This window comes from Eucalyptus grandis, chromosome 6 (genome assembly GCF_016545825.1).
Source record: "Eucalyptus grandis isolate ANBG69807.140 chromosome 6, ASM1654582v1, whole genome shotgun sequence".
Classification (NCBI taxonomy): Eukaryota; Viridiplantae; Streptophyta; class Magnoliopsida; order Myrtales; family Myrtaceae; genus Eucalyptus; species Eucalyptus grandis.
The window spans coordinates 22294039-22307575 of record NC_052617.1 but is presented as its reverse complement, the minus strand read 5'-3'; the positions used below and the strand labels follow the sequence as shown (position 1 = coordinate 22307575).

Below are 13537 nucleotides of genomic sequence, written 5' to 3'. Positions count from 1 at the left end.
CTTATTGATATTGCTTTTGCCCATTTTTTTGCTACATCTATTTTATAACCATTGACATAGATAATGTTTTCACTGCTTTGCCCTTTGTGTAATTAGTCAGATCCTCTATGGCAAGGAACACTGTCTAGCATAAAACATTTTACAAAAGGAAAAAGAGGTTTTTTTTTCTAGACTTTTAAAATAAAAGAACCTAGTAAAAGTCGGCTTGCATGCGAAATTAGTGGAAAATTGAGATGGAAGGCAAGACAAATCATGCTTGCTCTTTGCTTCAAAGACAAGTCAATCGAATCATTTGAACTTTATAGCACACTAATAAAAATGCCAAATGCGATTGCTTCGGCATGAAGCTGAGACAATGATACGTCCTTTTTAAAGGAAGTATCCCCACGGATTCCGGAAGGTTTGGTCACACGAGACCAGATCGTCACTTCGGGATTTTAGCAAGTTTCGAACAAAACAAGGCACGGTCGCGCCGAGGGATGTGTCAAGCGGTATAACAGAAAAAATTTGCAAGTAGCGTTTTCTGAAAAACCATCTCTACAATGACAAACAAGCATGAAAAACCAACTCTTGCATTTTCGTCTACTATTGGAAAAGCTCCCCTCGATGACATGATTAAGATGTACGCAGAAAATTTTCTGCGACAATTTCGCTCGTTTTCCAGGGCGTACAAGAGGCGACTTTGGGTCCAATAAATAATAAACGTATAAATCTACTACCAAAACGGCCCCATTCAACTATAAGACTAAGGTATGTACAATTCAGATTTCATCTCTCTGATGCGTCTCATCGGTATGTTGAGTTCCCTTTCTTTCCAGTGAAGATCTCGAATGTAAACATACCTTGGGATCTCACTTGTAATCATCTTCATCATGACAAAAATCGGCTTCGCCCTTGCAATCAGCTTTGTCGATAATCTCAAGCCCCACATTCAGGTATCTGGAGTACTCGTTGACACCCTGATACAAACTCTGATAACCCTTGAATGCAAGGATCCGAGGAGATGAACAGAAAGGACGGTTATTTGGGCACATCATCAGCGACACTATCAAGGCCTTGCCGTGCAGAAATGACCCTGTCCAGGGTGTGATCAGGCACCGTGATTCCAGCGGTCTCCATGTCTGCAACAATGGCTACCGCAGCATCCAATTCTCCAAGATCAAGACACAGTGAGATGATTTCATCATATAGGGGACTGCAAAAGAAGAGGGAAACCATTTTTCGTAAGGTGGATGTTACAGCCTCTTTTACTCCTTCAAGTATCTAAGCATCCATTATAGTTCCCCATACTTGGCAGGATTTCATCATAATAGTCCGACATAAGAAAAGCACCTTTCGAATTATTTCCTACTAAAAGAAGCACAGAACGTGTTAGTATTTAACATGTTCACGTATTTTCCTCTGTCCATTCCTTTTCATCTAACAAAAATACAAACATGCATGTATCGAGGCACTTTCTGCTCCCCTCAATACCATGGAGATGGTAAATGTGTAAAGAAAAATCACCTACTCTTTTCATGCTAGTTAATCTTGACCCTAAAATCAGACGAATTTTGAGAGAGTATCCCACATGTCAAGTAACCAAAATTTCAAATAAGGCCATGAAACCCACACATGATTGATTTAAGAAATCCATTTCAATAAATTTTCATGAGATTTATGATGTTGAATGCATTGGTACTCCATGAATATAATATACCCTGCTCTACATCAAGAGAAGCAATGGGACCACATCCAAATGATACACGAATGAGCTTTCAAGTTAGACTTACAAAAAGCTGATCATATTGAAATGGAGACCCTTTCTCAAAAAGTGAAGAGAAGGGGCAGAGTATGCAGCAGCATAACAAATAAAGCTTTCAGATCATGGCAGACCAAGAACCAATACAGATGAAAATGAAACTTCTTGATCATGATACGACAAGGTAATGAAAATCCAATACCTCCCAAGCACATAACCAAGACCATGTGTAGTTTGCAAGATCTTCAAGAAAGCTGATGGCAGAGGAGCCCTTATAGCTGCACGAAGTATCATAGCACAGTCCCCAATAGTGGGTTGCCCACCCAATTCTATTACCTGAAAAAATTTCAGTTGGCCAATAAAATTCTTTTGAAAGAAGAGTTATCAAAGTTTCCCTTACTATTGGTTTTTGAGATAATTTTCTAACTATTTGACAAGAAAATCTGTAGTCATTAAACTCTTCAACACATCCAAATAACCTATACTGCTCAATGGACAAACCCAACTCATGTTTATAGCACATAATAGCTAACTGACAAGTCTATGATGTTGGTATTGCACTGTCCCTTTCTATATATATATATATATAGAGAGAGAGAGAGAGAGAGAGAGAGAGAGAGAGAGAGAAGAGAACAATTCAGATGCCCACATATTTTTTTTTTTTTTTCAAATTAGCAAGTCCCAACATCTCGAGAAGGTTCAGCGAACAGCAGCACGTGCTAAGGTCCTTAACCCATCCTGTAATGAGTTTTAATGCACATAGCTTTTGTCGAGGGCCTACAATATTCATGATATTATTGACCTACTAGCAAAGTTCATTCAAATTCTTTCAAGAACAGAAAACCATTGATAATACTACTACTCACGGCATATTTTAAACTTACAATAAAATGATCTAATTGCGCATTTGTCAAATTTTCCAAGCTATTACATCATTGAGGGAACTTAGCTGCATTGATTACTAATAAAATTAAAGTTTCTAAAGTGCTATCTGAACTGCTTGACTTTAACATTCAAAGGCCAAGTAATTAAAGGTGATTGTACTTAAAGCACTTTCAATCTAAGTAATTTTCTATAAGCTACTCTTAATATTTCAGTAACTGCTCTACAATAAATCACATCGCTCAAGGGAATTTGATTAAAGTAGTTCCCAAATTAAGAGGAAAGGGGCAAGCAGTTTAGCAAGCAAAATAAAACCTTTCAAATGATGCTGGGATTAACAAGAAAAATAAGGACAAGAGAAGCACAATCTGGCATAAAGGAAACATTGTGGCATTGAAAGAACAGAAGAGCCAGGTATGAGAGACAGTGAACATACCTTTTGCATTGTTTTTATTGCCAACTCCACTTCCCATTCCTGAGACCACCTCTGAGGTGGCCTGCTCTTCAACTCCCTCTCCCATGTCCAACCCCAAGCATCAGCTATTGTATACATATCTGACACGTCAAAAACTTTCCTTTCCCGCAGTTCCTTAAATGCCTCAAATATATCCAAAGGAAACCAATCCTCATCCTTGTCATCCTGCATGAATAGCATACAACCAATAGATTGAGTTTAATGGCTCTAGCCATGCAGAACAGGATCATGGAAAAAGAAACCAAGTACAACCTGGAAATTACACATCGGCATGATTTTTATTTCGAACAAGTATTCTAGCTAGAGTATAATCATTTCAACAACTCACCTGAGGTATTGAACAAAGAACATAGACAAGGCCCATAAGACCATAAATCCAACCGCAATAATCAGGAAAATATAGCAGGCAAAAGCCAATAACAGAGTTTGACAAATTCAATGCAGAGTTTGACTAACCAATGTCCCTAACTTGAATATAGAGTTTAAGTTATTTACTGCACAAATCAAGCAAAAGTTGCCTCATTTTTTTTTTTTTTTTTTTACCATTGCAAGAACTACATAAACCTATTATTGTCATTGCTGACACAAATCTAATGTCTCAATTATGTGGAACAGAAAATGAAGTAAAGAGACAACTATGAGCACAGATCAGACAATATCTACCTCCACAGATGCTCGAGACACCTTTCTCCGTGATTTTTTTGTTGAGGTAGTTGTTTGATCAGAATCTTTTAGTAACTGGACACCAATCATTTGAAGTGGTTTTTTCGCTTCAGCTTCCTTGTACTTTACCCTCTCTCCATCCGGAATCTCCGTTTCAGTTTGTTCAACTTCCTCCTCCTCATCTCCTTCTTCATCTTCGACATCCTTTACAGCATCTTCTGCAGCATCAACATCATCCATTAAATCTGAAACTTCTACTTGCTCCACCTCTATGGTTTTTCCCTGACTCCTATCCATTCCTTCTCCAAGAAATCGGCGTTTCCAGAACTCTGTATTTCCTTCCTCTAGCTTGATCCTAGAAATAAGTTCGTCCAGCTCTTCATCAACCTAAGACAGAAATAGAAGTCAACAACACCAAGGTAATTACACTATCCAGCAAAAATGGGAACTGTATGGAAGTCAAGACAGTCATGCCCGCACATGTAAGCAATCTACAAAACCAATACAGACAACGTGAAAACTAGTAAACTGTCAACCTCCTCCTCTTCCTCCTCTACAGGAGGAACCCAAAGGGGCCGTCCACGTGAACGGTTTATCCTCCTTGCTTTCTGCACGCGCTGATAAAGAACATTTCTGGTTCCATCTGTTGGCAGATCTTGAGCCTCTAATTCTTCCTTTAATTCAGATACTGTCATCTTACTGGCAGCCTTAGGTTTCAAAACATTTTGATCAGGACCCTTTATAGTCTTTCTCAGTCTCTCCTCCACTCTAATATAATCATATTCAGAAGCATCACCTAGAACTGCAAGTCCTTCGTACAGCAAGGTTTTCAAAAGCTTCCTATGGTGCATTCTCCAATCCTCAAGACATCTTTGCTTGAAGGAGGTTTCCATAGGGTTTGAATATATGAATCCAGCCACATCAGGATCCAAAGGGGTCTTTCCTCTTCGCGGAACCCAGCGCTTGCGTTCGCCAGTAAGCCCACCCTCAGCCTCATACCTGATTTAACAGGGAAAATTACTCGAAAAATTACTTATTAAGACATTTTCAGCACACACTAAATAACAAGGTAATTTGAAAAATTTAACTGTCACACCACTATTCTTACATCCTCCTTTTGTTTTATGTAGCATACTAATGAAGAAGCCCATGGTTTTGATAACACAGTAAAAATTAATTCAAAGCATACAGTATGAATGTCTTATTGTTTGCTACTGTTTGCAGTGTAGTCAAAGGCATTTGAGGTGCATGCCTAGGCACTGAAGCAAGGCGGGGCAATGGAGTTCCGCCTCTTGGATGTCAAAGTGATGCGTCTTCAATCAGGAACAAGCCCTTTTGCCTAATGCATCAAGCACGAGTGCAATAGTTCTAGTTGGTAAAACCTTAGGCTTTGAAAATGCCAGAGTGGTTTCTTTTTTGACAAAAACTCTTTCATCCTTTTTTATAGGCTTAGACAAACTGGATCCCAAAAAAAGTATTACTTAGTCTTAAGCACTGTTCAGACCTTTGCTGATAATTCAATTTCCTCTCTCTTTAAAAATGCCATCATCAGAGAAAGGACTAGACAGAGTTGCAGGATGCCAAGTCACTGTTTGTTTCAAAAAGAAAAGTTGTTGGACTCTTTCTCTCTCAATTCTGTTGGTTCCAACTTTTTAAGTCATTTATTAACCAGTGAGACTCAATTTTCTTTTTTCGTGTTCTTCTCTCTCCCTGCTTCAATTTGTATGTTCTGTTCTAAGGATAATCATAATTATTCTATTTGTATTGTAATTTTCTCACACAATTTATACTGTGCAACCTGTATATGTCCCTTACCAACTTTGAGTTATCGCACCCAGCTTCGCTCAGATGTGCACTATTTCTGCACTTTACACCTCAGGCGTATTAAGGCCTTAAACTCTTAAGTGCACTTTTTTGCCTTTGACTACACTGGTTGTTTGCCAAATAACAAATTTATGGTGACCAAACTGAAATTTTAATAAATTCCTCCAAAAAAAATAGCAGAAGGGAGATAATGCGGCTTTTCTTATATATGAGTTGAGAAACACACCTAGCAATGTAATCAATCTCATATCCAAGTTCAGCTTCTTCTTGTAGAGGTTCAATCCAAGAGCTGACAAGGGTTCGGTATTTTCTGCTTAAGATCATAGCTCGTGGAGGAATCGGTTGGTTATCTTTGGCCATTGCCTCCAATGCTTCCAGCAATTCCACAATTCTTCCTGAATTTAGCATGTAGCAAATAGAAGGAAGAGTGAGTAGATCAAAATAGAATGCAATCTAACTATACTAAAGATTCCAACGCCGATTTTTTTGGGCAATCATGAGATGGTTCCATATCAGGGTCTGCAAACTATGGTAAAGCCAAAAAGAAAAGCAGCAAATACAGGTAAAAACAGCTAAAAGTTACAGCCTCAAAACCCTTGCAATTTACATGCATTCACATTTCATTAAATTCGGAACAGCCTACAATTTTACAGTGGACAAGGTCACAAATGAAATGTGGTCCTCACAGTCATCTTTTCAATCTGAAATTATACGACAATGGTCAATACTCAAGCCTCAATTCAAGAAACAAATACCAAAAAAGCATAATATCATTTCTTCCTGCTTATCTGGAAGCAAAACAGGTATCATGGTCACACAAGTTTCGATGGCTAAACTAATCCATTCTTTTTATCAGAACCAACACCCACAGTATCTGGTACAGTTGACTTCAAGAATCTCCTAATTTCAAGAACTAGCTGAATTTAAAGTTTCTTTCCTAATATAGACACTCATCCAAGGCCAGCACACAACAAAAGAATGGCTTTACGTATGACCTCTTGAATGCAGAATTCTCCTAAATAACTAATTTTGCGTTTAGACAGAACTAATGCAATTGGTTGACAGATTCACAAACCCCACATGATTCAAAAACTAATCAAACACAAATACTTCCATACTAATGACAGTATATAACAACCATTTATAGTAAGAACCAACAGATGACTTCTGCTCCAAAAGCAGAAGAAGAAGCTCTATGCTGTCCCTCATTGTGAAGGATCACGAGTGATACTCATCACAGGTAAAAGCTATAGAGCATGAGAAAAAGATCAATAAATGATCTAAAGAAAGAAACATAGCTTATGATGCAGGCTGAAGTGGAAGAAATTCAGAAACGTATTGTTCATAAAGATTCTAAAAGAATTTTCATCTAGAAGATTGGAAACAGAACACAATATATTAAGCCTGCTAAATAATTAACCTTCTCGACATAAAGCTCGGAGATACAAGGACAAAGGATCTCCAAAATTCCCTTCATTATGTAAAACTTTTGTGCCTCCTTCAAAGTTTTGCAGAGCACGGAAATGACGAATTGCCTCCCTCATTACACAGTATTTGGTAAAGCATTCTACCAACAACCTGTGCATTGAAGAATATCAAAAGGTGAGATTGACATGAATAAAAGTCACCACTTTGAGCCTCCTCACTTTGACATAATCATACTAGACTGCTCGATGAATTCGCAGGAAACATCATATTTTAAGTGTTAAAATTTTCAATTCATAATTTTAAACTTCTAGGCGGATGGAGAATATATACATATAAGTGCCCTACACATACAAATCAGACTGAAATAGCATGAAAGTTGCAAGAGGAACTTTCCAACCTAAAAGCTTAAGTTGACGAGTGGAGAGAGACTAAAAGCAAGTGATGCCAACAAGCAATGTTAAGTAACAGATTTTAACATAGAGGTCCAGATATCAGAGAAAAAATCATAAAAAAGGTTATCAAACAGTTCCACTGTAAGACAAGGTATGCCTTCCATAAAATCAAAGTTAAAAAAAAAAACAGATGTAAGGATTATATAGTCACACAGTCAACCAGCCCATACATTCATCTAAAATTTCAATATAGTCTCAATTGATTCAGCATGTAAAGAACAACGAAGTCAGCAGTTAGCATCATATGCCGAACCCTGTACTTATATGACTGCACTGCTCCAGTACAGCATGTTTTTGTAGCATAACGAAAAGAAATGCTATTCAGATTACTTGTATCAAAGAAGATGACTATAGGTGTCCCTTACGCATAAGTTTTCACATTAGGCTGCAACCTCTTGTGGTCTTCAACCATCATGCCAAGTAATTCAGCAACATCCTGTACTCTACAGAAAACAAGGATGAAAGAAGCACGTCCGCACAATATAAGTATCTAAGGACCGAAATATAGCAGATGATCAGAAACATCTGGATGTTGAGATAGAATATAGTTGAAGCATGCGCCACATTACACAATAGAAGAAGTGCCGTCAGTAGAACTCAGCCCATTCACTGTGCAAAATATCGGGAACGTTGCATTTTCACCAGAACAACATGCTCAATAGTGGTAAAAAATAATGCAACTTTTGACAGAACAGAAAAAAATAGGAGGGCAGAACAATGACTAAACTTGTGAACATCTTGGCAAGAATTTGTGCTGATTAATAGCCAAATAATTGGACTAAACATGGCGTACAAATGGAACTTCTTTTTTACCGAAAAAGCCTCTTCCAGGCTTTGCAGTTTGCAGCAAACTGATCAAAGAACAAAAGCCTTGATAGTATATCACTAAAGAAAAAGGACAAATGAAAAGAAAGCAGAAATATAGTTCACAAGTCATCACTTGATTTTCTTGTCAAGGCGTACACCAGATAAATTCTTCCTATTGTATCTCTTAATAGTTATAGAACCACATGTAAATTTCAGTAAGATCCGTAAACGCATCTGTTGAATTCTTGTCAGGGGTATTACCACAGTTGCAATCTTACCTCACCAAATAAACCTACTATAACTTTAGGATGAATCATGGGATAATTACTCATGGTTAAAATTCAGTGGCCGAGAAAAAACACGGTAGAGATTCATGAAAGTGAAGCCTTAGGAGAGGAGAAACCATTATGGGAATTCACGAGTTAAACTAGCAACTATGACAATATGGAAACTCTTCATGAAGGTGATATTTCGTTAAGCTATGACTCATATGAAGAAAAGAGTAGAGTGAACCTATAACAACTTCAAACTGCTCTTTTTCAGATCAAACACACATCAAGCATGAATATCAGCTTTCGAAAAGCTATTGTCATCATAACGAAAAGCTACATCTTCACAGCTGACCAGAACTTTACCTGTCGTAGGATTCAGCTCTAGTATATGCTTGGATGACCCAATTATAGCTCTCAGTATCAGGTTTCATATAATCTGTTAACCAAGAAAGTTGACAGAAACATAATAATAAGCTGCAGGCCAAAGACTTCAATCCAACCATCTAGAGAAAAATTTCCATTCCACTTGTATTTTATATAATTTCCTTTCCATCCAAGTAATTTTAGATAAATAAGAAGCAAAACGAATTATTGCTATCCAAATGTCCATGAACAGAAACACATGATCAACATGATATCTGACAGATCGCACATGGTCGTCCCAAGACCAATATTTAATTAATTACATACACATGACTTAAACTAGGAAGGTCGACCAAATGTTGACCAATGAAGACAGATTGGCCAAAAAATATCTACTTCTGCATGTTTTCATAGTCCACAAATTTGATGACTAGGTGAATAGACACGAGAGTACACACGACAAAATACATGACAAGAGTATATTCTTAACACGTATCGTAAGTTTGGAACTTGGGACATGACAAAAAATAGAAATCTGATTTAACTCCATAAAATTCAAATGCGCCTCCACGTTCATTAATAAGGTGAAGGGAAGGGGAAAGCTAATGAATGACTACGCCGAATTTAGAACTGAATCTAATGAGCATCAAAAAGTTAAAAGCAATAATTTATTCTGACACATATTAAAACACCAAAATTATTGCATACGCCATTTGACTTGGAACTGCAATTTCTTTTTGGCTTAGTTGAAATCCACATTGCTAAACCATCTATAAATCAACAACTTAAATAAATATGATTTGGGTATATTTGTAGCATGCATGTGTATGTAGTATTTTACGCCTACCTGCCACCATCCAGAATAAAAAAATAACAAGAATTGATTAAACCAAAGTATGATTATGGTTTTCTAGATTTTATGCCTCGTGTTTAACATACAGAAATCGATCGTTCTCTTGGAATACTTATGGAGTAAAACAATAAAACCATCTATAGCGTGGGGTTCTACAGTAGAACATGTTAAAGCGTTATAATTCACCAGCATTAGAAAAGGAAATGCGAGGTACACCTAGGTCTCTCTGACACTGACTAATCAGGAGACTATTCAATAAGTTACAACACTACTTTTAAAAGAAAACATGCCCAAGGGAGAGAATTGTCAAAGAAACACAGACACAATCAGGGGAGAAGAGAATGAGACCTTCTCCAAATTCCATGTTCTCAAACGTGGCAAAAGCTATTTCTGGTATCCCACAAGTAGCCTAATTAACAGATAGAGATGCTATCAGTATGTTAAGTCTTCAAAAGAAAGAAGAAAATCAAAACATATCAACAAGCTTCTAATAATTAAGCTCAACATACAAGCTTGTCATAACTTACAATTCCACAATAAGAAAGAGATTTCATGCTCTGGTGCCTCTCATAAATAGGTTTAAATATTGCTTGACACATTGCAGCAGTTGAGCTTTTAAAGGTGTTTGACAAACAGCTCAACAGCTGCAGCACCTCTAAAAGGCTACGGCAGCTTAAAATAGTTTGTAGCAAGCAATCTCACCCAACTTTGAGGTGTTAGAGCTTTGCAACATCTATTACCAATTGTATAACTAACAGCACTTCACATCATAGCTATAGATGAACCACAGCTATACCAAACAGGCTCCTTGAAGCACATAAGCATACATTCACAAAAGTGTGCTTTCCAAAGTTATTAAGCCCTAGAAACATTGATCCACCAAGCTTATTAAGCCTTAGAAACTATTCCAAAAACCATGACATGATTAGAAACACATAACGGACAAACCTATGCACATAAAAGCTTTATTTAGATCACTGATGTGTCAGATTGCAGAATTAGGCCCATAAAGAGTCACGACAAACCTGAACGCTAAGAAGACAATTGAAATGGAAAGTTGTGGCCATCCTTCCTGCTGCCTCCATTTCATAACAAATTTCCAAAGCGTTAGAATGGTCCCCAACCTTACAGTCTTCTTGAATTAGAAAATCATAGAGCTCATCCGTAGCTCGCAAACCGTTTTTTCCTCCCTTGAGGAAGACATCATTAGCATCCTCCAGATGCTTGCTCCTGACAAGCTCCTCTGTCCGAAAGTTAAAAAAAAAAAAAAAACAGAAATCATTGCACTCATGCGAAAGAATATAGCACTCATACACATATGCACACGCAACCTGACGCACAAAACAAAAAACTGGATATACGTACCGACAAGAATTACCCACGCTTGGCGTATATCGTAGTTCAATTTCTCCATCGCTGCAAGAATCTCCATTCCTCTTCTCGAGTATCCTTTGGAACCGAACAATCTAATCAACGAAATGAACGTCTCGTGCACCGGTCTAAGCCCCGCGCTGAGCTCCCTCCGCAGCGAGTGCATCTGCAGTCAAACCAACAACGCGCCATTGTCACACAACAGACCAACTCTAGCACCAAAAGCAAGACCAACTCCTGCAATTCAACAGCTTCGAAATTCAGTTCTTGCGACTCATTAGGGGACCGCAAGGAGACGATCTTTCCATCTGCCGAACCGAAATTGGTCTGGTCTAGCATTAACATCCTAGCATTTCCAGCTCGAATCGTGCATTACCGCGCCCTCCACATCTCCGTTGAGCACGTGCGAGACGACGAGCCCGTGGAACGAGCGGGGCCCGGGGCTGAGCCCCGCGGCGATCATGTCGTAGATCACCTCAGACACGCCGGCGACGTCCCCGCCCCGGGCGCGGGTCATCAGCTCCTCCATGAAGGCGAGGCGGAGTGACTTCTCGGCGGCGGAGGCCGAGGCGAGGAAGGAGGCCGGGGTGGCGGGAGAGCCGGGGCCATCGCCGCCGGCGCCGCCGCCGGGGCCGAGCCGCTCCGGCTGCTTCCTCCTCCTGCCCCTGCGGGCCTTCTTCTGCGGCGCGGGGGAGGCGACGGCGGCGCGCGCCGCGGAGGAGGAGGAGGGAGGGGGCCGGCGCGGCGGGCCGGGGAAGAAGAGGCGAGAGCGGGGAGGAGCGGAGAGCGCGTTGAGCATCTGCGGGGGAAGGAGGAGGAGGGGGAGCAGGGGGGAGTTTTTGGGTTTTGGATAAAGTGGAGTGTTCGAAGCGCGAGAAATGAGGAGGGAGAACGGGGGGGTTTAACGGGCTAAAGAATGTCGTCGCGATAAGAGAGAGAGAGAGAGCAACCGTCGCGTTGGTCGCTCTCTCCTCAACCTCAATTACTTAATGCTTGTCTCATAATCTTTTACTTGCATCTCTAAATTATAATTTTTTTTACTTAATTGATCATCCGCGGAACAAACAAATATGTATGGAAATACTAACGTGGTAAAAATATCTAATGTCGAGAAAATATTGATTATATAAGATATGCCGATGCAACAAATAAGAAGAGTCTTGAGATTGCCATGAATATCCAAAATGAAATTCAAATATTAAACTACTTTGAATTGAACGGGCACTCTTCCCTCTTCCCCAATCTCTTTGCCGCCCTCCTCTTTCCCACCAAGCCCGCGTTTGACCAACAAACCACCATGTTGCCCTTTCGGCTTCAACTTATCCTGCATGCTCTCTCTCTCTCTCTCTCTCTCTCTTGACCTGACACTCTCAACTTTGTCCCCTCTCTCTCCCTCCGACGAACCGCTGATCCCTCGTCGACTAGCAAGCCACCATGCTGCCCCTCCAGCTCTACCATTGCCGAATCGCTAGCCCCTTCCAGCTATGCCTCCCTCTCCCTCTCTCTCCCTCTTTGAGTCACAACTAAGTCCTCGTTTGATGAACCACCATGCGACTTCCACCTTCTCCTTGAAAATGTTGCCTCTGCCATCATGAAGTTCATTAGTTAGATGTGGTGATTTGTTAGTCCAACGAGGGCTTGGTGGGAGAAAGAGCGGACAGCAAAGAGAGAGAGGGAGAGAGAAAGTTTTGGCAACTTCAGAGCATTTCCTATTTGTTACGCCAACACATCTTATGCATATCACTATTTTCTCAAAACATTTCAAATGATAATTTATGAGTTAAAGATAATCTGAAAAGGTTTCTCCAAATTCTTAAGTTTTTTTTTAAAGTCTAGTGATGAAGGCTTTGTGGACCGGGAACAGGTAAATGCATCACCACACCTTCCTCATAAGATATGATTTAAAAGGGGAAGCATTGAGTTTATTATTTAGATGGACCGACCGGTCTCATCCATTCAGACGACACGAAAAGAAAACTAGATTCTTCCCACATTCAAGAACTAAGTTGTCGATCTTCATCTTCTGCAGGTTATTCTTGAGGATCTTGATCAACAATGGCTTCCCGTAGCAATCATCCAGACCGGCCGCCATGAAAGTGTCCTCCTCGGTATCCATGGAGTGCGAGGTCACTCCCCCGATCATGCTGCTGACTCCTATGTTCCGTAGCTCCTTTGTTGCTTGTGGGGAAGATGAAACGCCATCATCACGGCATACCGTGCGATCGGTGAAAACTGTAAACATACGTGGAACACTACGTTTGCGCATCTTTGATGGCTCGTAGTTACCTAGATTCCATTCATCACAGGCATCTCCCAGTCCATGAGGATGACGTTAAAAGGTGCGCATGATAATGTTTTTTTGCCGGGAACAGTTTTTTTTTTTCAAAAATAGTTCTTTTTTATTTT

General features: G+C 39.7%; 1 protein-coding gene across 1 annotated transcript; it reads right to left on the bottom strand.

Annotated features, from left to right (window-relative positions):
• Positions 1-556: 556 nt before the first annotated feature.
• On the bottom strand, positions 557-12009 carry LOC104432558. Its single transcript, XM_010045019.3, has 13 exons — positions 11508-12009; positions 11126-11297; positions 10786-11003; positions 10109-10169; positions 8908-8980; positions 7831-7908; positions 7006-7163; positions 5812-5980; positions 4298-4760; positions 3762-4148; positions 3060-3263; positions 1944-2077; positions 557-1195 (listed from the first exon to the last, which is right to left on the bottom strand). The coding sequence occupies exons 1-13, from the start codon at positions 11928-11930 to the stop codon at positions 1021-1023; spliced, it is 2715 nt and encodes a 904-aa protein (XP_010043321.2). The 5' UTR covers positions 11931-12009; the 3' UTR covers positions 557-1020.
• Between the last annotated feature and the right edge of the window lie 1528 nt (positions 12010-13537).

Coding starts and splice junctions, on each gene's coding strand:
- LOC104432558 (XM_010045019.3), bottom strand. CDS start 11,930: ATGCTCAACGCGCTCTCCGCTCCTCCCCGCTCTCGCCTCTTCTTCCCC. Junction 11,004..11,125: donor AGCGTGGGTAATTCTTGTCG/GTACGTATATCC, acceptor ACTTTCGGACAG/AGGAGCTTGTCAGGAGCAAG. Junction 7,164..7,830: donor CCTAATGTGAAAACTTATGC/GTAAGGGACACC, acceptor TTCAATGCACAG/GTTGTTGGTAGAATGCTTTA.